Source organism: Oncorhynchus clarkii, chromosome 12 (genome assembly GCF_045791955.1).
Source record: "Oncorhynchus clarkii lewisi isolate Uvic-CL-2024 chromosome 12, UVic_Ocla_1.0, whole genome shotgun sequence".
Taxonomy (NCBI): domain Eukaryota; kingdom Metazoa; phylum Chordata; class Actinopteri; order Salmoniformes; family Salmonidae; genus Oncorhynchus; species Oncorhynchus clarkii.
In genome coordinates this window covers 3,652,547-3,676,085 of record NC_092158.1, presented here as the reverse complement: position 1 = coordinate 3,676,085, position 23,539 = coordinate 3,652,547, and the positions used below count along the sequence as shown (strand labels likewise).

General features: G+C 45.4%; 1 protein-coding gene across 2 annotated transcripts in view; it reads left to right on the top strand.

The window, feature by feature from the left end:
* LOC139422645 (sorting nexin-30-like) overlaps positions 1-22,944 on the top strand; it is a 50,267-nt gene extending 27,323 nt beyond the window's left edge. Inside the window, exons 3-9 of one of the 2 annotated variants that reach the window (XM_071173797.1) lie at positions 1,382-1,492; positions 2,274-2,432; positions 7,107-7,296; positions 8,787-8,986; positions 13,494-13,586; positions 15,059-15,211; positions 22,379-22,944. In XM_071173797.1, coding sequence (XP_071029898.1) covers positions 1,382-1,492; positions 2,274-2,432; positions 7,107-7,296; positions 8,787-8,986; positions 13,494-13,586; positions 15,059-15,211; positions 22,379-22,456 — 984 coding nt within the window. In that variant the 3' untranslated portion in view covers positions 22,457-22,944. Of the gene's footprint in view, positions 1-1,381; positions 1,493-2,273; positions 2,433-7,106; positions 7,297-8,786; positions 8,987-13,493; positions 13,587-15,055; positions 15,212-22,378 lie in introns of both variants that reach the window. The other variant, XM_071173795.1, reaches the window with a different exon arrangement.
* The last annotated feature ends 595 nt before the right edge of the window (positions 22,945-23,539 follow it).

The window sequence follows — 23,539 nt, the reverse complement described above, 5'->3', positions numbered from 1 at the left end:
AGAGTCAATGTGGAGGCTATATACAGGGGGTACCGGTACAGAGTCAATGTGGAGGCTATATACAGGGGGTACAAATCTTTTCAGTCTCTTGAGGGGGAATAGGTTTTGTTGTGCCCTCTTCACGACTGTCTTGGTGTGCTTGGACCATGTTAGTTTGTTGGTGATGTGGACGCCAAGGAACTTGAAGCTCTCAACCTGCTCTACTACAGCCCCGTTGATGAGAATGGGGGCGTGCTCGGTCCTCCTTTTCCTGTAGTCCACAATCATCTCCTTTGTCTTGATCCCGTTGAGTTTGTTGTACGGTCAGGTCTCTGACCTCCTGACCTCCTCATCATTGTTGTTGATCAGGCCTACCACTGTTTTCATTGGCAAACTTAATGATGGTGTTGGAGTCGTGCCTGGCCGTGCAGTCATGAGTGAACAGGGCGTACAGGAGGGGACTTAGCACGCACCCCTGAGGGGCCCCCATGTTAAGGATCAGCGTGGCGGATGTGTTGTTACCTACCCTTACCACCTGAGGGCAGCCCGTCAGGAGGTCCAGGATCCAGTTGCAGAGGGAGGTGTTTTGTCCCAGGGTCCGTAGCTTCGTGATGAGCTTTGAAGACACTATGGTGTTGAATGCTGAGCTGTAGTCAATGAAAGCATTCTCAGGTAGGTGTTCCTTTTATCCAGGTGCGAAAGGGCATTCTGGATTTCAATAGAGAGTGCGTCATCTGTGGATCTGTTGGGGCAGTATGCAAATTGGAAGACGTCTAGGGTTTCTGGGATGATGGTGTTGATGTGAGCCATGACCAGCCTTTCAAAGTACTTCATGGCTACAGACGTGATTGCTACGGGTTGGTAGTCATTAAGGCAGGTTACCTTAGAGTTCTTGGGCACAGGGACTATGGTGGTCTGCTTAAAACATGCTGGTATTACAGACTCAGACAGGGAGAGGTTGAAAATGTTGGTTGCCAGTTGGTCAGCGCATGCTTAGAGTACACGTCCTGGTAATCCGTCTGGCCCTTCGGCCTTGTGAATGTTGCCCTGTTTGAAAGTCTTACTCGCATCGGCTACGGAGAGCGTGATGAGACAGTCGTCCGTCACACAGTTGTCCGGGAACAGCTGATGCTCTCATATCATGATTTGGACGGAAGGTTGTTGGAGCGCCGCAGTGATGCATCTCTCCAACAGCACCCAGGAGAGGAGCGCTGGGATTGGACGAGATCAATATTTATGCTTATTACAGGGCGACATCACCTAAAAAGCCCATATGCCATTGGTTGAGAGAAATTGTCATTGTTTCTTGGCAGTATTCTGTGAGGTTTTATTCTTGTTGGATCAGGGTTAGGGTTAGGGGTTAGGTAACACAGTGTAACCCTCTTTCTCTCTCTCTCTCTAGACAACGCGGGTGGAGTTTGACCTACCAGAGTACTCTGTCAGGAGGCGCTACCAGGACTTTGACTGGCTCAGGACCAAGCTGGAGGACACTCAGCCCACACATCTCATACCAGTAAGTTAACCCTAACCCTAGACTACACATCTCATACCAGTAAGTTAACCCTGACCCCTAACCCTAGACTACACATCTCATACCAGTAAGTTAACCCTGACCCCTAACCCTAGACTACACATCTCATACCAGTAAGTTAACCCTGACCCCTAGCCCTAGACTACACATCTCATACCAGTAAGTTAACCCTAACCCCTAACCCTAGACTACACATCTCATACCAGTAAGTTAACCCTGACCCCTAACCCTAGACTACACATCTCATACCAGTAAGTTAACCGTGACCCTAGACTACACATCTCATACCAGTAAGTTAACCCTGACCCCTAACCCTAGACTACACATCTCATACCAGTAAATTAACCCTGACCCCTAACCCTAGACTACACATCTCATACCAGTAAGTTAACCCTGACCCCTAACCCTAGACTACACATCTCATACCAGTAAGTTAACCCTGACCCCTAACCCTAGACTACACATCTCATATCAGTAAGTTAACCCTGACCCCTAACCCTAGACTACACATCTCATACCAGTAAATTATGTATAAGCGTAACTGGTAGGATCTGAACCCCTGTTTCCCCACTCGGAAAACCAATGTCTTAACCAAGAGGAATGACTCTCTCCTCTCTCTCTCTCTCTCTCTTTCTATTTCTCTCTCTTCTCTCTCTCTCTCTGCCCCCTATTTCTCTTTCTCTCTCTCTGCCCCCTATTTCTCTTTCTCTCCTCTCTCTCTCTCTCTCTCTGCCCCCTATCTCTCTCTCTCTGCCCCCTCCAGCCCCTCCCTGAGAAGTTTGTGATGAAGGGGGTGGTGGACCGGTTCTCTGAGGAGTTTGTTGAGACGAGAAGGAAGGCTCTGGATAAGTTCCTGAAGAGAGTGGCTGACCATCCTGTCCTGTCGTTCAACGAACACTTCAATGCCTTCCTCTCTGCTAAAGTATGTTATAGGCTTGGGCAGTATACCGTATATACTCTATACCAGGGTATTTGGAAATAGCAACGGGATCATTTTTCAATCATGTTAATTGTGCCATTTTTTGTGATATATATATATTTGTTATTTTTATTTTGTATATTCATTTGAATATTTGTAGTTACTTTTTAAGTAAATACCTGCAGTCAGAGCTCTAAAATGCATCTAATATATATATATATACCAATTAGGTTAATTTGGGTGCACTGTGACTATGGAAAACATCTCTCAGATAATAATAAGGCTTGGTTGTACCATTGTTTCTGAATGAGAAACAAGCGAGTGCAGATTCGTTAGCGTCACGGTTACACCATGACGACAGCGATGCTGCTTTTAAACAAACCATGTTGAAACATCTGACCCAGATTACCAGCACAGCATTTTATCTCCCTATAGCAGATTACCAGCACAGCATTTTATCTCCCTATAGCAGATTACCAGCACAGCATTTTATCTCCCTATAGCAGATTACCAGCACAGCATTTTATCTCCCTATAGCAGATTACCAGCACAGCATTTTATCTCCCTATAGCAGATTACCAGCACAGCATTTTATCTCCCTATAGCAGATTACCAGCACAGCATTTTATCTCCCTATAGCAGATTACCAGCACAGCATTTTATCTCCCTATAGCAGATTACCAGCACAGCATTGTATCTCCCTATAGCAGATTACCAGCACAGCATTTTATCTCCCTATAGCAGATTACCAGCACAGCATTTTATCTCCCTATAGCAGATTACCAGCACAGCATTTTATCTCCCTATAGCAGATTACCAGCACAGCATTTTATCTCCCTATAGCAGATTACCAGCACAGCATTTTATCTCCCTATAGCAGATTACCAGCACAGCATTTTATCTCCCTATAGCAGATTACCAGCACAGCATTTTATCTCCCTATAGCAGATTACCAGCACAGCATTTTATCTCCCTATAGAAGATTACCAGCACAGCATTTTATCTCCCTATAGCAGATTACCAGCACAGCATTTTATCTCCCTATAGCAGATTACCAGCACAGCATTGTATCTCCTTATAGCAGATTACCAGCACAGCATTTTATCTCCCTATAGCAGATTACCAGCACAGCATTGTATCTCCTTATAGCAGATTACCAGCACAGCATTTTATCTCCCTATAGCAGATTACCAGCACAGCATTGTATCTCCCTATAGCAGATTACCAGCACAGCATTGTATCTCCTTATAGCAGATTACCAGCACAGCATTTTATCTCCCTATAGCAGATTACCAGCACAGCATTGTATCTCCCTATAGCAGATTACCAGCACAGCATTTTATCTCCCTATAGCAGATTACCAACACAGCATTTTATCTCCCTATAGCAGATTACCAGCACAGCATTTTATCTCCCTATAGCAGATTACCAGCACAGCATTTCACATTCATAAACAATGTCGTGGGCCGTTCTGAACCTACTCACGCGTCAAAGTTGTTAACCATTTGTTGACACTTTGTTCAGCCCTGTTACCCCATTGACTAGCTAGTTAATAACCTGGTAATTTGACCAATAGAGGAAGAGGGATAGTTTCTTCAGGAAATCAATGATCACAGCAATGAATGAATGACTGATCTCTTGCATGTTGTCATCACAAACCTGACGTTTTTAAAGAGACCGTGTACAAATATCAAGTCCATATCCCAATCTCTCTGTCCATGGCTTAAGAAAAGGGCATATTTCGTTAGCTACCTACTGCAGGACATCAACACAAGCAGACCAGAAAATAAAATGATGTTTAGGATTTGATTGGTGTGAAGCCAAATCCAACCTGGACTCCCATGGGGGCCATTTTGCTGGATTTGATTGGTGTGAAGCCAAATCCAACCTATCCTCCCTTGGGGGTGTTTTGCAGATAAAATAAAATAATGATTAATAAACAACTCTTAAGCGGGCCACATTATGTTTCTGCTGTTAGACCTACTGGTAGCTGGCGATCTGCCCGTTGAAGACCCCTGATCTAGCTGGTTAGCTTAGCTGGCGATCTGCCCGTTGAAGACCCCTGATCTAGCTGGTTAGCTTAGCTGGCGATCTGCCCGTTGAAGACCCCTGATCTAGCTGGTTAGCTTAGCTGGCGATCTGCCCGTTGAAGACCCCTGATCTAGCTGGTTAGCTTAGCTGGCGATCTGCCCGTTGAAGACCCCTGATCTAGCTGGTTAGCTTAGCTGGCGATCTGCCCGTTGAAGACCCCTGATCTAGCTGGTTAGCTTAGCTGGCGATCTGCTTGTTGAAGACCCCAGATCTAGCTGGTTAGCTTCTTGCTGAATCAAACTCCTCTTGGTAACACCAGAGAATCTCCTCCTGGATCAAGAGCCTTGCTATCTAATATTAGTATTTTTGCGTGCAGCATTTTCGAGTTACTTATTGTAATTTTATGAGCCGGAATGTCAGAGACGGCATAAAATCCCTCTTCTGACACCAGTGTAACAGCAGGGCAGGGAAACGAAACCGGGTCGCTGGTGTGAAAGATCACATGTAGCTCAGTTGGTAGAGCATGGTGCTTGCAACACCAGGGTTGTGGGTTCGATTCCAACTGGGGACCAGTATGAAAATGTATGTACTCACTACTATGTCGCTTTGGATAAAAGTCACTGCTAAATGGCATATTCTTCTAATCTGAACAAAAAATATAAACGCTGAGCTGAAATAAAAGATCCCAGAAATGTTCCATACTCACAAAAAGCTTATTTCCCCCAAAATGTGTGAAGACATTTTGTTAATCCATCCACCTGACAGGTGTGGCATATCAACAAGCAGATTAAACAGCATGATCCTTACACAGGTGCACCTTGTACTGGGGACAATAAAATGGCACTTTAAAATGTTTTGTCACACAACACAATGCCACAGATTTTCTCAAGTTTTGAGGGAGCGTGCAATTGGCATGCTGATTGCAGGAATGTCCACCAGAGTTGTTGCCAGAGAATTTTATGTTTTCGAGAATTTGGCTGTACGTCCAACCGGCCTCAAAACCGCAGAACGCGTGTAACCACGCCAGCCCAGGACCTCCACATCCGGCTACTTAACCTACGGGATCGTCTGAGACCAGCCACCCGGACAGCTGATGAAACTGTGGGTTTGCTCAACCGAAGAATTTCTACACAAACTGTTAGAAACCGTCTCAGGGAAGCTCATCTGCTCGTCATTCTCACCAGGGTCTTGACCTGACTGCAGTTTGGCATCGTGACCGACTTCAGTGGGCAAATACTCCCCTTTGATGGCCACTGGAACACTGGAGAAGTGTGCTCTTCACGGATTCATCCCGTTTTCAACTGTACCGGGGAGATGGCAGACCGTGTATAGGGCGTCGTGTGGGTTCGAGAGGTTTGCTGATGTCAACGTTGTGAACAGATTATGGTATGGGAAAGCATAAGCTATGGACAACGAACACAATTGCATTTTATTGATGGCAATTTGAAAGCACAGAGATACCGCGACGAGATCCCGAGGTCCGTTGTCGTGCCATTCATCCTCCTCCATCACCTCAAGTTTCAGCATGATAATGCATTTCACAAGGATCTGTACACAATTCCTGTAAGCTGAAAATGTCCCAGTTCTTCCATGGCCTGCACTCTCACCAGACATGTCACCCATTAAGCATGTTTGGGATGCTCTGGATCTACGTGTACGACAGCGTGTTCCAGTACCCGCCAATATCCAGAAACGGATCAACTCTATGCGAAGGAGATGCCGCGCTGAATGAGGGAAACTGGTTGTCACCAGATACTGACTGGTTTTCTGATCCCACGCCCCTTTTGTTTTCAAAGGTATCTGTGACCTACAGATGCATAGCTGCATTCCCAGTCATCTGAAATCTATAGATTAGGGCATCAATTGAAATTGAAATTGCGTTTTCTATTTTTTTCTATGTTCTTCTGAAATGTTTGCGATGCACTCATTAGCATTTAGCTAGCATTCGCTATGGGATTTTACGTGTACTTGTTAGCATTGCTAACCTTTTAGGATTACAGAGGCTCAGCGGGGTATATTACTGGTATTACCGGTATTACTGAATATCCCGGTTATGGCACAAGATCGGTATGAAGGTATGACAATCTGGATACGCGTAGTATGTTAGATAGGAGAGAAATTACTGCAAATACTGTAGGCATTACAGTACTGTATGCATTTCTGACTCATACCTCCCACTGTGAATTAATAAAGCTTGAAGGAATCTCCAATCAAAGTCTCTGAGACATCTGTTGGTGTAATGTTGTAACAGTGGTAAACAAGGCTCTAACCGTTGTGTGTGATTGTATGTTGTGTTTAACCAGCGTGTTGTGGTTTCTCCTCAGGACCTGAATAAGAGACAAGGCTCTAACAGTTGTGGTTTCTCCTCAGGACCTGAATAAGAGACAATACTCTAACCGCTGTGGTTTCTCCTCAGGACCTGAATAAGAGACAAGACTCTAACAGTTGTGGTTTCTCCTCAGGACCTGAATAAGAGACAAGGCTCTAACAGTTGTGGTTTCTCCTCAGGACCTGAATAAGAGACAATACTCTAACCGCTGTGGTTTCTCCTCAGGACCTGAATAAGAGACAAGGCTCTAACCGCTGTGGTTTCTCCTCAGGACCTGAATAAGAGACAAGGCTCTAACAGTTGTGGTTTCTCCTCAGGACCTGAATAAGAGACAAGGCCTAGCCCTGCTCTCTAAGATGGGGGAGTCGGTGAAGTACGTGACCGGAGGGTACAAGCTGAGGGGCCGACCCGTGGAGTTTTCTGCTATGGGAGACTACCTGGATATGTTCACACAGAAGCTGGGTACTATCGACAGGATAGCACAGAGAATCATCAAAGAACAGTCAGGTAGGTAACGGTGGTTATTGCTGGGTCACTCTTTTCTGTTCTGTGTTGCCAAATACAATTGTATTGGTCACACACACATGGTTAGCAGATGTTAATCCGACAGTAGCGAAATGCTTGTGCTTCTAGTTCCGACCGTGCAGTAATATCTAACAAGTAATCGAACAATTTCACAACAACTACCTTATACACACGAGTGTAAAGGAATGAATAAGAATATGTACATATAAATATATGGATGAGCGATGGCCGAACGGCATAGGCAAGATGCAGTAGATGATATAGAGTACAGATGAGATGAGGTGAGATGAGTAATGTAGGGTATGTAAACATTATATAAAGTGACATTGTTTAAAGTGGCTAGTGATACATGTATTACATCCAATTATTAATTATTAAAGTGGCTAGAGATGAGTCAGTATGTTGGCAGCAGCCACTCAATGTTAGTGGTGGCTGTTTTTTCAGTCTCTCGGCCCCTGCTTTGACGCACCTGTACTGACCTCGCCTTCTGGATGATAGCGGGGTGAACAGGCAGTGGCTCGGGTGGTTGTTGTCCTTGATGATCTTTTTAGCCTTCCTCGGACATCGGGTGTTGTAGGTGTCCTGGAGGGCAGGTAGTTTGCCCCCGGTGATGCGTTGTGCAGACCTCACTCCCTCTGGAGAGCCTTACGGTTGTGGGCGGAGCAGTTGCCGTACCAAGTTTGTGAAGGTTTTAGGTGACGAGACAAATTTCTTCAGCCTCCTGAGGTTGAAGAGGCACTGTTTCGCCTTCTTCACCACGCTGTCTGTGTGCGTGGACCATTTCAGTTTGTCTGTGATGTGTACACCGAGGAACTTAAAACTTACTACCCGCTCCACTACTGTCCCGTCGATGTGGATAGGGGGCTGCTCCCTCTACTGTTTCCTGAAGTCCACGATCATCTCCTTTGTTTTGTTGACGTTGAGTGTGAGGTTATTTTCCTTACACCACACTCCGAGGGCCTTCACCTCCACCTCCTCCCTGTAGGCAGACTCTCTGCCTGACTCTGTGTCAGTGACTCCCGTGTGTGTGTGTGTGTGTGTGTGTGTGTGTGTGTGTGTGCGCGCGCGCTACGTGTTTTTAAGAAGACGTCCGCACAAGAATATTAAACAAACATTTGACCAACTGGGGACATTGTTTTAGTCCCCACAGGGTCAAATGCTATTTCTAGGGGGTTTAGGGTTAAGGTTAGAATTAGTGTCAGGGTTAGAATTATGATAAGGGTTAGGAGCCAGGGTTAGGAGCCAGGGTTAGGGGCCAGGGTGAGGTTTTTGGGTTAGGGTAAGAGTACAGGTTAGGGGTTAGGGAAAATAGGATTTGGAATAGGACTGAATTGTGTGTACTCACAAGGTTAGCTGTACAAGACGTGTGTGTGTGTGTGTGTGTGTTTACGGTCCTATCTAACCTGGGCGGTGACTGTCCCCTTCTCTATCCTGTCTCTGACTACTGTGTCCCTCCTCCACTGTGTATTCAGAGTACCAGGTAGAGCTGCGTGAGTACGGTCCTGTCTACACTACCTGGGCGTTGTCGGAAGCGGAGCTACAGGGGCCTCTGGAGGGCGTGGCCAGCTGCATGGCTAACTGCTCCAGCGCCCTGGACGAACTCACCCAGGACATGAGCGAAGACTTCCTGCCCGTGCTCCGAGAATACGTCCTCTATATCGAGTCCATGAAGGTACAGTAGAATACGTCCTCTATATTGATTCCATGAAGGTACGGTAGAATGATTCCAGTAGAATACACTCCCCTAGTACTTTGTTTGTGATATAACTTTTAACGCAAAATATTCCGATATCCTTCACTGACCAAACTGCATTTTTTTTTTAACTACTCTTTTTACTGAGTGGAGAATCATGATTCATGTTTCTGAGTGACTTGGTTATTCATTTGACCTGCTGGCTGCATTGAATTCTACAGCAGGATCTACTGCAATAGTGAAGGTGTAAACTTGGCAGTAGAAAATCTTACCAGTATATTTGACCTCTCAGCTTCCCTATCAAATCTAAAAATCTCAAATAGAAAACCGAAGAAAATTAACAACAATGACAAATGGTTTGATGAAGAAGGCAAACATCTAAGAAAGAAATTGAGAAACCTGTCCAACCAATGGTGAATCACTAAAACAATACAGAAATACACTACGGAAAAAGAAGGAACAGCACGTCAGAAATCAGCTCAATGTAATTGAAGAATCCATAGACTCTAACCACTTCTGGGAAAATTGGAAAACACTAAACAAACAACAACACGAAGAATTATCTATCCAAAATGGATAAAAAATGGTAAACCACTTCTCCAATCTTTTTGGCTCTATAACAAAGAATAAAGATCAAAAACATATACATGATCAAATACAGATCTTAGAATCATCTATTAAAGACTACCAGAACCCACTGGATTCTCCAATTAGCTTGAATGAGTTACAGGACAAAATAAAAACCCTCCAACCCAAAAAGGCCTGTGGTGTTGATGGTATCCTCAATGAAATGATCAAATATACAGACAACAAATTCCAATTGGCTATACTAAAACTCTTTAACATCATCCTTAGCTCTGGCATCTTCCCCAATATTTGGAACCAAGAACTGATCACCCCAATCCACAAAAGTGGAGACAAATTTTGACCCCAATAACTACCATGGAATATGCATCAACAGTAACCTTGGGGAAATCCTCTGCATTAACATTAACAGCAGACTCGTACATTTCCTTAATGAAAACAATGTACTGAGCAAATGTCAAATTGGCTTTTTACCAAATTACCGTACAACAGACCACGTATTCACCTTGCACACCCTAATTGACAACCAAACAAACCAAAACAAAGGCAAAGTCTTCTCATGCTTTGTTGATTTCAAAAAAGCCTTTGACTCAATTTGGCATGAGGGTCTGCTATACAAACTGATGGAAAGTGGTGTTGGGGGTAAACATACGACATTATAAAATCCATGTACACCATCAACAAGTGTGCGGTTAAAATTGGCAAAAAACACACAATTTCTTTACATAGGGTCATGGGGTGAGACAGGGATGCAGCTTAAGCCCCACCCTATTCAACATATATATCAACGAATTGGCGCGGGCACTAGAAAAGTCTGCAGCACCCGGCCTCACCCTACTAGAATCCGAAGTCAAATGTCTACTGTTTGCTGTTGATCTGGTGCTTCTGTCACCAACCAAGGAGGGCCTACAGCAGCACCTAGATCTTCTGTCAGTAAATTCTGACAGTAAATCTCAGTAAGACCAAAATAATGGTGTTCCAAAAAAGGTCCAGTCGCCAGGACCACAAATACAAATTCCATCTAGACACTGTTGCCCTAGAGCACACAAAAAACTATACATACCTCGGCCTAAACATCAGCGCCACAGGTAACTTCCACAAAGCTGTGAACGATCTGAGAGACAAGGCAAGAAGGGCATTCTATGCTATCAAAAGGAACATAAATTTCAACATACCAATTAGGATCTGGCTAAAAATACTTGAATCAGTCATAGAGCCCATTGCCCTTTATGGTTGTGAGGTCTGGGCGCCGCTCACCAACCAAGAATTCACAAAATGGGACAAACACCAAATTGAGACTCTGCATGCAGAATTCTGCAAAAATATCCTCAGTGTACAACGTAGAACACCAAATAATGCATGCAGAGCAGAATTTGGCCGATACCAACTAATTATCAAAATCCAGAAAAGAGCCGTTAAATTCTACAACCACCTAAAAGGAAGCGATTCCCAAACCTTCCATAACAAAGCCATCACCTACAGAGAGATGAACCTGGAGAAGAGTCCCCTAAGCAAGCTGGTCCTGGGGCTCTGTTCACAAACACAAACACACCCCACAGAGCCCCAGGACATCAGCACAATTAGGCCTAACCAAATCATGAGAAAACAAAAAGATAATTACTTGACACATTGGAAAGAATTAACAAAAAACTAGAATGCTATTTGGCCTTAAACAGAGAGATGACACAGTGGCAGAATACCTGACCACTGTGACTGACCCAAACTTAAGGAAAGCTTTGACTATGTACAGACTCAGTGAGCATAGCCTTGCTATTGAGAAAGGCCGCCGTAGGCAGACATGGCTCTCAAGAGAACACAGGCTATGTGCTCACTGCCCACAAAATGAGGTGGAAACTGAGCTGCACTTCCTAACCTCCTGTCCAATGTATGACCATATTAGAGAAACATATTTCCCTCAGATTACACAGATCCACAAAGAATTTGACCATTCTTTAACCATTTGCACATCGTTGTTGCATTGTTACAACACTGTATATATATATGCAAAACATCTAAATATATATATATATATAATATGACATTTGTAATGTCTTTATTGTTTAGAAACTTCTGTATCTGTAATGTTTACTGTTAATTTTAATTGTTTATTTCACTTTTGTATATTATCTACCTCACTTGCTTTGGCAATGTTAACATGTTTCCCATGCCAATAAAGCCCCTTGAATTGAATTGAGTTAATACGCTCTCTTCTGGCTCAGCGGCGCCGGAGACTCAGTCTCCTCCTATCACAGCCATTAAATACTGTAACTGTTTTAAAGTCACCATTGACCTCATGGGGCGGCAGGTAGCCTAGTGGTTCGAGCGTTGGTTTCAAGATCGAATCCCAGAGCTGAAAAGGTAAAAATGAGTCGTTCTGCCCCTGAATAAGGCAGTTAACTCACTGTTCCTAGGCCGTCATTGAAAAAACGGACTTGCCTAGTTAAATAAAGGTAAAATGAATTAAAAAATGGTGAAGTTCGTTTTCTTTCCTCTCCGACAACTGAGTTAGGAAGGATGCCTGTATATTTGTAGTGACTGGGTGTTTTGATACACCATCTAAAGTGTCATTAATAACTTCACCATGCTCAAAGGGATGTTCAATATCTGCTTTTAAAATAAAATAAATGTTTTGCTTTTACCCATCTACCAATAGGTGCCCTTCTTTGGGAGACATTGAAAATTGAAGAAAAAACCTCCCTGGTCTTTGTGGTTGAATTTGTGGTTGAAATTCACTGCTTGACTTTATGGACTTTACAGATTATTGTGTGTGTGTTGAGTACAGAGAAGGTAGTCATTTAAAAGTAACGCTAAACATGTGATTTTGTTAAGCACATTTTTACTCTGGAACGTATTCTGCCACAACAAGGAGGTTAAATACTTATTAAGAGACATCTCAGCTTTTCATTTTTTATTTAATTCGTCAAAATGGTGAAAACCATAATTCCACTTTGACATTATTACTGTACTGTATGTAGGCCAGTTATAATGTTGGCCAGTAATCATTTGCATTTGAATCTATTTTAAAATGCTGTAACACAACAACATGTGGAAACAGCCAAAGGGGTGAGAATACTTCCTGAAGGCACATATTTCAGTCAGATGGCTTTTCAGCCTGGAAAAGTCTGGTTTACTCTCTCTCTCTCTTCTCTCTCACACTCTCTCTCTCTGTCTCTCTCTATTCTCTCTCTCTCTATTTCCCTATCTTTCCCCCTCTCTCTCTACTTCTCTCTCTCTCTCTCTCTCTCTCTCTACTTCTCTCTCTCTCTCTGTCTCTCTCTGTCTCTCTGTCTCTCTGTCTCTCTACTTCTCTCTCTCTCTCTCTCTCTCTCTCTCTCTCTCTCTCAAGTCCTCCCAGACTGCTGAGGAAAGCAATACTTTCACCACATCAGGATGTGTCGCTTCCTCTTTCCCTAGAATTACTTTTGCTGACCAGTCATGTTTGTGTTGAGACAGAATGAGAGCTGCCTTGGGGTTTAGGGTTTCTTCAGGCACTACAATTTGGTGTTTATCTCTGATTTTCACTTCCACCCATTCTAACCCTAATCATATCATTGTTTAAGTTTAGGTATATCAAACAAAATATATACCAGTGCCTTGCGAAAGTATTCAGACCCCTTGGATTTCTTATTGTTTTTCTGTGCTACAAAGTGGGTTTAAAATGTATATAATTGTCAATTTTTGTTAACAGTATACACAAAATACTCTCAAAGTGGAAGAATTTTTTAATTTTTTTTTCCAATTTAAAGATTCATAAAAAATGTAATAACTCAAATATAATCATTGCATAAGCATTTAGCACCTTTGTTTAGGCCTAAATTATCATCAATATTATTATATTTAAATCCCTTTATATTTAGGGACTGTGGTTTATATTTAGTCGGGTGTGTTTCTGCTCTGCCAGATTGTACTGAAGAAGAGGGATAACATCCAGGCTGAATACGAGGCTAAACTGGAAGCTGCTGCCTTCCGGAAAGAGGACAGAGCATCATGCACAGTGAGTCTACTGAACTATTACCTGGTCTCAGATCTGTTTGGTTTTACCAACTCTACTGAACTATAACCTAGCCTGGTCTTTTTTTTTCCGAACTCCTATGGTCATTTCCTAGCCTGGTCTCAGATATTTTTGTGCTGTCTATATGGTCATTACCTAGCTATAACAATGTACTTACAATTTACTTTGATTTACTTACAATTCTGTGTACTGTCAATGCTAATGTCATTTAGACTATTTTTCCATAATGCTATGCCCATTGTAACTTGTTCAGAGCGTAGCCATATGACCTCTAGTGCCTTGCTTAGTTCTGTTTCCTGTCCCCTCCTTACAGCAGGTGCTTAGTTATGTCCCCTCCCTACAGCAGGTGCTTAGTTCTGTCCCCTCCCTACAGCCGGTGCTTAGTTCTGTTCCCTGTTCCCTCCCTACAGCAGGTGTTTAGTTCTGTCCCCTCCCTACAGCAGGTGCTTAGTTCTGTCCCCTCCCTACAGCAGGTGATTAGTTCTGACCCCTCCCTACAGCAGGTGCCTAGTTCTGACCCCTCCCTACAGCAGGTGCTTAGTTCTGTCCCCTTCCTACAGCCGGTGCTTAGTTCTGTCCCCTCCCTGCAGCAGGTGCTTAGTTCTGTCCCCTTCCTACAGCCGGTGCTTAATTCTGTCCCCTTCCTACAGCCGGTGCTTAATTCTGTCCCCTCCCTACAGCAGGTGCTTAGTTCTGTCCCCTTCCTACAGCCGGTGCTTAGTTCTGTCCCCTCCCTACAGCAGGTGATTAGTTATGTCCCCTCCCTACAGCAGGTGCTTAGTTCTGTCTCCTCCCTACAGCAGGTGCTTAGTTCTGTCCCCTTCCTACAGCCGGTGCTTAGTTCTGTCCCCTCCCTACAGCCGGTGCTTAGTTCTGTTCCCTGTTCCCTCCCTACAGCAGGTGCTTAGTTATGTCCCCTCCCTACAGCAGGTGCTTAGTTCTGTCCCCTCCCTACAGCCGGTGCTTAGTTCTGTTCCCTGTTCCCTCCCTACAGCAGGTGTTTAGTTCTGTCCCCTCCCTACAGCAGGTGCTTAGTTCTGCCCCCTCCCTACAGCAGGTGCTTAGTTCTGTCCCCTCCCTACATCAGGTGATTAGTTCTGTCCCCTCCCTACAGCAGGTGATTAGTTCTGACCCCTCCCTACAGCAGGTGCCTAGTTCTGACCCCTCCCTACAGCAGGTGCTTAGTTCTGTCCCCTTCCTACAGCCGTTGCTTAGTTCTGTCCCCTCCCTACAGCAGGTGCTTAGTTCTGTCCCCTTCCTACAGCCGGTGCTTAATTCTGTCCCCTCCCTACAGCAGGTGCTTAGTTCTGTCCCCTTCCTACAGCCGGTGCTTAGTTCTGTCCCCTCCCTACAGCTGGTGCTTAGTTCTGTTCCCTGTTCCCTCCCTACAGCAGGTGTTTAGTTCTGTCCCCTCCCTACAGCAGGTGTTTAGTTCTGTCCCCTCTCTACAACAGGTGCCTACAGACGTGGAGAAGTGCCATGACAGAGTGGAGTGTTGCAATGCTGACCTGAAGTCAGACTGGGACCGCTGGCAGAACAACAAGAGACAAGACTTCAGACAGTTACTCACTGGCATGGCAGACCACAACGTCCAGTACTATGAGAAGGTAAGAGGGGAGACTACCCACTGCCTTTTGTTATAATATATATAATTGTCCCTTGCCAAAATCTTAATCCTAACCCAGCCCTTATCTCGACCCTGACCTGGTAAATGGTTTGTCGTGGTTTTCTTGGTGTAACCCAGGTGATCATAGTTCAACTAGAAGAAAATGGTCTCAGCTCTGATTTATCCTCTAGTTCATGGGTGTCAAACTCTGGCCTGTGGGCCAAATTTGGCCCGCGGGGTAATTATATTTGGCCCGCGAGACAATACCAAATTACTACTAGAGCTGGCCCGCCGGTATTATACAGCGCATTCACCACTAATACTACGAATCCCATAATGCTCTGCTGTTTTCGCGCGCCAATCAGGACAGGACCCAGAAACGCTCTCTCCTCTGTGACAGTAGTCATAGCAACATAGACGCTACAACTGTCAGCGAGCTAACCCTTCCCAAAAATGGCGAAAGAAAGGCAGAAAACAGGAGCTTTCTGGACAAGTGGGAGGCAGAATATCTGTTTACATATGTAAAAGACAAACCTGTTTGTCTTGTTTGTGGAGTCAACGTGGCTGTAAGTAAGGAGTACAACATTAGACGACACTATGAAACGAAACACCATGACAAATACAAGGACCTGGACATGACTCAAAGGAGCCAGAAAGTAGAGGAGATGAAAAGAAGTTTGGTTTCACAACAGAATATGTTTAAAAAAGCCACATCACAAAGCGAGGCTGCTGTAAAGGCTAGTTATATAGTGGCAGCAGAGATCGCAAAATCAGCCCGGCCCTTTAATGAGGGAGAGTTCATGAAAAAGTGCATGATGAAGGTTTGTGACCTCGTATGCCCAGAGAAAAAACAAGCATTTTCAAACGTGAGCCTGAGCAGGAACACAGTAGCTGATCGCACATGTGATCTTGCCACCAATCTGTATGACCAGCTGATGGAAAAGGGAAAAGATTTTGTTGCGTTCTCCCTCGCTGTGGATGAGAGCTGCGACGCATCTGATACTGCTCAGCTGTCAGTCTTCATCCGTGGAGTGGACTCAAATCTGTGTGTTACGGAGGAGCTATTAGGATTCAAATCAATGCATGGCACAACCAAAGGAAATCTTTGAGGAGGTTTCCAAATGTGTAACTGAAATAAAGCTGCCGTGGGATAAACTTGTTGGATTAACGACAGATGGTGCGCCAGCGATGTGCGGTAAAAAGAGTGGACTGGTGGGCATGGTTCGGGAGAAGATGCGGGAAGAGAACTGTGCAGGTGAGCTAACTGTTTACCACTGCATCATACATCAGGAAGCACTGTGTGCTAAAGCCCTAAAGATGGAACATGTTATGACCACAGTAACACAGGTAGTTAACTTTATAAGAGCCAAAGGTCTAAATCACCGCCAGTTTAAATCTTTTCTGGAGGAGTGTGGTTCGGAATACGCAGACGTGCCGTATCACACAGAGGTGAGATGGCTAAGCAGAGGAAAAGTACTGAACAGATGTTTCGAGCTGCGTGAGGAAATATGTCAATTCCAAAACCAAAGGGAAGGATACAGCAGAGCTCCGGGAGCAAAAGTTCCTGTGTGAGCTGGCCTTTCTCTGTGACATCTCGAGCCATCTCGATGCGCTGAACCTGCAGCTTCAGGAGCGGGGGCGCATCATCACAGACATGTACGCTGCAGTGAGGGCCTTCAAAACTAAACTGTGCATGTGGGAGAATCAGATGCTGCAAGGAAACCCTTGCCATTTTCCCTGCTGCCAATCCATAAAAGCGCTGATCTCTACCGCCGTGTTCCCATGCGCACAGTTTGCTGAAAAACTCAGTGTTCTCGCCGCTGAGTTTAGCTGGCGATTTGCCGACTTCGATGCCCAGAAATGCAAGTTTGAACTGCTTAGTAATCACTTCGCAGTTGATGTGGAAAATGCACCAACCAACATCCAAATGGAGCTGATTGAACTCCAGTGCAACGACACGCTGAAGTCAAAGTATGATGCTGTGGGCGCCGCACAGTTTCCACGGTACATCCCTGACACAATGCCTCAGCTCCGCACCCAAGCTGCTCAGATGCTCTCCATGTTCGGCAGCACTTATCTATGCGAGCAACTTTTCTCCTCGATGAAGATGACCAAAACAACTCACAGGAGACGTCTGACTGATGAACATCTTCGCTCGATACTGAGGATTTCTTCAGCTCAGAGCTTGAGCCCAGACATTGATGAACTAGCATCCAAGAAGAGATGCCAGGTATCTGGCTTGGGCACATCAGATTAGACCAGTGTGCAATAATTAACGTTTTCTTTATGCACTTTTTCTTGCTACAAGGCATGGGCTTGAATGGTTGATTGATTTATTATCATTTTATTTGTAAAATTATTAGCCAGTGGAAAAAGTTTATTTTGGTATTTAAATCAGAAGGCTGCAAATAGAAAAGAGGCATACAATTTTATTTAAATTGTATTTATTTAATAAATGAATGCCATTGATGTGTTTTTTTCATTTGAAATTCGATTTTGCATGTCTCCACTATTAAATTATATATTGTATGGTAATAAGCGATGCTTGTTCCATATTCAATGTTAAAGCAAAACTTGTTTGGGTCCATATTAAAAGGTTAATTTGTTCAATGTTGGCCCGTGACTTTGTTCAGGTTTTACATTTTGGCCCACTGGGTATTTGAGTTTGACACCCCTGCTCTAGTTCCTCCTGTAGAACCTCTAGTTCCTCCTGTAGAACCTCTAGCTCCTCATGTAGAAACTCATGTAATACCTCTAGTCCCTCTTTTACCCGTAGTGCTTCTAGTCTCTCTAGTTCCTCTACTTCCTCCTGTAGAACCTCTAGATCCTCCTGTAGAACCTCTACGTCCTCCTGTAGAACCTCTAGATCCTCCTGTAGAACCTATTGTTCCTCCTGTAGTACCTCTACTTCCTCCTGTAGAACATCTTGTTCCTCCTGTAGTACCTCTACGTCCTCCTGTAGAACCTCTAGATCCTCCTGTAGAACCTATTGTTCCTCCTGTAGTACCTCTACTTCCTCCTGTAGAACATCTTGTTCCTCCTGTAGTACCTCTACGTCCTCCTGTAGAACCTCTACTTCCTCCTGTAGAACCTCTAGATCCTCATGTAGAACCTCTAGATCCTCCTGTAGAACCTCTAGGTCCTCCTGTAGTACCTCTAGTTCCTCCTATAGTACCTATACTTCCTCCTGTAGTACCTCTAGTTCCTCCTGTAGTACCTCTACTTCCTCCTGTAGAACCTCTACTTCCTCCTGTAGAACCTCTACTTCCTCCTGTAGTACCTCTAGTTCCTCCTGTAGTACATCTACTTCCTCCTGTAGAACCTCTAGTTTCTCCTGTAGAACCTCTACTTCCTCCTGTAGAACCTCTAGATCCTCCTGTAGAACCTCTAGATCCTCCTGTAGAACCTCTAGGTCCTCCTGTAGAACCTCTAGCTCCTCATGTAGAAACTCATGTAATACCTCTAGTCCCTCTTTTACCCGTAGTGCTTCTAGTCTCTCTAGTTCCTCTACTTCCTCCTGTAGAACCTCTAGATCCTCCTGTAGAACCTATAGATCCTCCTGTAGAACCTCTAGTTCCTCCTGTATAAACTCTAGTTCCTCCTGTAGAACCTCTACTTCCTCCTGTAGTTCCTCTACTTCCTCCTGTAGAACCTCTACCTCCTCCTGTAGAACCTCTACCTCCTCCTGTAGAACGTATAGATCCTCCTGTAGAATCTCTACATACTCCTGTAGAATCTCTACATACTCCTGTAGAATCTCGACATACTCCTGTAGAACCTATAGTTCCTCCTGTAGTACCTCTAGATCCTCCTGTAGAACCTCTACTTCCTCATGTAGAACCTCTAGTTCCTCCTGTAGTACCTCTAGATCCTCCTGTAGAACCTCTAGTTCCTCCTGTAGTACCTCTACTTCCTCCTGTAGAACCTCTACTTCCTCCTTTAGAACCTCTAGTTCCTCCTGTAGAACCTCTAGTTCCTCCTGTAGTACCTCTACTTCCTCCTGTAGTACCTCTAGTTCCTCCTGTAGTACATCTACTTCCTCCTGTAGTACCTCTAGATCCTCCTGTAGTACCTCTACTTCCTCCTGTAGAACCTCTACTTCCTCCTGTAGAACCTCTAGATCCTCCTGTAGTACCTCTACTTCCTCCTGTAGAACCTATAGTTCCTCCTGTAGAACCTCTACTTCCTCCTGTAGTACCTCTAGATCCTCCTGTAGAACCTCTAGTTCCTCCTGTAGTACCTCTACTTCCTCCTGTAGAACCTCTAGATCGTCCGGTTATTTCAGCCACACCCGTTGCTGACAGGTGTATAAAATCGACCACACAGCAGTGGAATCTCCATCGACAAACATTGGCAGTAGAATGGCCTGACTGAAGAGCTCCGTGACGTTCAACGTGGCACCGTCAGAGGGTGTCACCTTTCCAACAAGCCCTGTTAGAGCTTCCCCGGTCAACTATAAGTGCTGTTATTGTGACGTCTAGGAGTAACAATGGCTCAGCTGCGAAGTAGTAGGCCACACAAGCTCACAGAATGGGACCGGTGATTGCTGAAACTTGTGCCAGGGATGTTCTCTGTTTAGTGAGTCCTCCAGATCAGAGGCAGTAGAGATGACCAGGGATATTCTCTGTTTAGTGAGTCCTCCAGATCAGAGGTAGTAGAGATGAGTAGAGATGACCAGGGATGTTCTCTGTTTAGTGAGTCCTCCAGATCAGAGGCAGTAGGGATGACCAGGGATGTTCTCTGTTTAGTGAGTCCTCCAGATCAGAGACAGTAGAGATGACCAGGGATGTTCTCTGTTTAGTGAGTCCTCCAGATCAGAGGCAGTAGAGATGACCAGGGATATTCTCTGTTTAGTGAGTCCTCCAGATCAGAGGCAGTAGAGATGAGTAGAGATGACCAGGGATGTTCTCTGTTTAGTGAGTCCACCAGATCAGAGGCAGTAGAGATGAGTAGAGATGACCAGGGATGTTCTCTGTTTAGTGAGTCCACCAGATCAGAGGCAGTAGGGATGACCAGGGATGTTCTCTGTTTAGTGAGTCCTCCAGATCAGAGGCAGTAGGGATGACTAGGGATGTTCTCTGTTTAGTGAGTCCTCCAGATCAGAGGCAGTAGGGATGACTAAGTGTTCTCATCATAAGTATGTGAATTTAACCATTTTCATGTCCTGCATTCATTCAGAATGTACTTTCTGTTGTCAGGGGAAATGTATAGAGTAAAAAGTATAATCTTTCCTTTAGGAATGTAGTGGAGTAAAAAACACATTTAAATAGTAAAGTACTTAAGTGGTACTTCAAAGTGATTTTCCTTAAGTTCTTTACACCTCTGTTCCGCTGTTATAATGTGGGTTCCCATTAGCTTTGGGTTCCCATGAGTCCCAGTGCTTCTAGTGTCTTTAGTTACAATGTGTTTTATTTTGTCTTTATTTAACCATTGAAATCACGTGATCTTTATGATGAGGATGGAGCAACATAAAAACTCATATTATACGGTCTCTGTGTTGCAGTGCTAAGCAGCGTCTCCCCTCTCTCCCTCTGTCGTCTCTCTCTCCCTCTGTCCTCTCTCTCTCTCTCCCTCTGTCGTCTCTCTCTCTCTCTCTCTCTCTCTCCTTCTGTCGTCTCTCTCTCTCTCCCTCTGTTGTCTCTCTCTCTCTCTCTCTCTCCCTCTCTCTTCCTCTCTCTCATGTCCTCCTCTCTCTCTCCAACTCATGTCCCTCTCCCTGTTTCTCCCCTCTCGCTCGGTTGTCTCCCTCTCTCCCTCCCCCCTCCCCCTCTTTCTCTCTCCCTCTCTCTCATGTCCCCCTCTCTCCCTCCAACTCATGTCCTCCTCTCTCCCTCACGCTCATGTCCTCCTCTCTCATGTCCTCCTCTCTCATGTCCTCCTCTCTCATGTCCTCCTCTCTCATGTCCTCCTCTCTCCCTCTCTCATGTCCTCCTCTCTCCCTCTCTCATGTCCTCCTCTCTCCCTCTCTCTCATGTCCTCCTCTCTCCTCCTCCTCTCTCCCTCTCTCTCATGTCCTCCTCTCTCCCTCTCTCTCATGTCCTCCTCTCTCCCTCTCGCTCATGTCCTCCTCTCTCCTCCTCTCCCTCTCTCACGTCCTCCTCTCTCACGTCCTCCTCTCTCATGTCCTCCTCTCTCATGTCCTCCTCTCTCACGTCCTCCTCTCTCATGTCCTCCTCTCTCATGTCCTCCTCTCATGTCCTCCTCTCATGTCCTCCTCTCTCATGTCCTCCTCTCTCATGTCCTCCTCTCTCCCTCTCTCATGTCCTCCTCTCTCCCTCTCTCATGTCCTCCTCTCTCCCTCTCTCATGTCCTCATCTCTCCCTCTAACTCATGTTCTCCTCTCTCCCTCTCTCTCATGTTCTCCTCTCTCCCTCTCTCTCATGTCCTCCTCTCTCCCTCTCGCTCATGTCCTCCTCTCTCCTCCTCTCCCTCTCTCTCATGTCCTCCTCTCTCATGTCCTCCTCTCTCACGTCCTCCTCTCTCACGTCCTCCTCTCTCACGTCCTCCTCTCTCATGTCCTCCTCTCTCATGTCCTCCTCTCTCATGTCCTCCTCTCTCATGTCCTCCTCTCTCATGTCCTCCTCTCTCATGTCCTCCTCTCTCCCTCTCTCATGTCCTCCTCTCTCCCTCTCTCATGTCCTCCTCTCTCCCTCTCTCATGTCCTCCTCTCTCCCTCTCTCATGTCCTCCTCTCTCCCTCTCTCATGTCCTCCTCTCTCCCTCTTAACTCATGTCCTCCTCTCTCCCTCTAACTCATGTCCTCCTCTCTCCCTCTAACTCATGTCCTCCTCTCTCCCTCTCTCTCATGTCCTCCTCTCTCCTCCTCTCCCTCTCTCTCATGTCCTCCTCTCTCCCTCTTAACTCATGTCCTCCTCTCCCTCTCTGTCATGTCCTCCTCTCTCCCTCTTAACTCATGTCCTCCTCTCCCTCTCTGTCATGTCCTCCTCTCTCCCTCTTAACTCATGTCCTCCTCTCCCTCTCTCTCATGTCCTCCTCTCTCCCTCTTAACTCATGTCCTCCTCTCCCTCTCTCTCATGTCCTCCTCTCTCCCTCTTAACTCATGTCTTCCTCTCTCCCTCTCTCTCATGTCCTCCTCTCTCCCTCTCTCTCATGTCCTCCTCTCTCCCTCTTAACTCATGTCCTCCTCTCTCCCTCTCTCTCTGTTTCAGTGCCTTGCAGCGTGGGAGTCTGTCATTCCACTATTACGGGACAAGCAGCCACAGGAGACCGAAACAGAGGAAGACTGAGAGCCTGCCACTCTTCCTCTGGACATTGCATCTCAAACACTTCTCTACCTGAGTTACCGGTGTCAACAGACACTCTCTGAAAGGGAAATTGCCAAGGAAATGAGCCTTTGGGTCTACAGACAGAAATCTCTTCAGTTTTGGTGTTTTTTTTCTATTTGTGAAACCCAGTCCGTCTGACGTCCCATCTTGCCTGCTGGAACCCAGAAGAGCAGAGTGGATGGATGATATCATGTCTGTCTGGAAGGCCCATTTTGTTCCTTGTTGCACACCAAACTAGCCTTGGTCGTATTCACTAGAAACCAAACGGGGGGGGGGGGGGGGGGGGGGGCAGAAAGAAACCAGGAGGGACTACTTGAACTTGTCCAATGTGCACTAATGAATGTGACTCTGACACCACAGACAGGCTGAATTCCTGTTGTAATTTTCTAGTCTGTTGAGAAATGTTTGTTGCCAATGATCCTTTTTTTATATAAACGATGCTGATCTCTGATGGTCTCTGATGGTCTCTGATGGTCTCTGATGGTCTCTGATGGTCTCTGATGGTCTCTGATGGTCTTCGATGTAGCCTAAAGTCTCTGATGGTCTCTGATGGTCTCTGATGGTCTTCGATGTAGCCTAAAGTCTCTGATGGTCTCTGATGGTCTCTGATGGTCTCTGATGGTCTTCGATGGTCTCTGATGGTCTCTGATGGTCTTCGATGGTCTCTGATGGTCTCTGATGGTCTCTGATGGTCTTCGATGGTCTTCGATGGTCTCTGATGGTCTTCGATGGTCTCTGATGGTCTCTGATGGTCTCTGATGGTCTCTGATGGTCTCTGATGGTCTCTGATGGTCTTCGATGGTCTCTGATGGTCTCTGATGGTCTTCGATGGTCTTCGATGGTCTCTGATGGTCTCTGATGGTCTCTGATGGTCTCTGATGGTCTCTGATGGTCTTCGATGTAGCCTAAAGTCTCTGATGGTCTCTGATGGTCTCTGATGGTCTTCGATGTAGCCTAAAGTCTCTGATGGTCTCTGATGGTCTTCGATGTAGCCTAAAGTCTCTGATGGTCTTCGATGTAGCCTAAAGCCTCTGATGGTCTCTG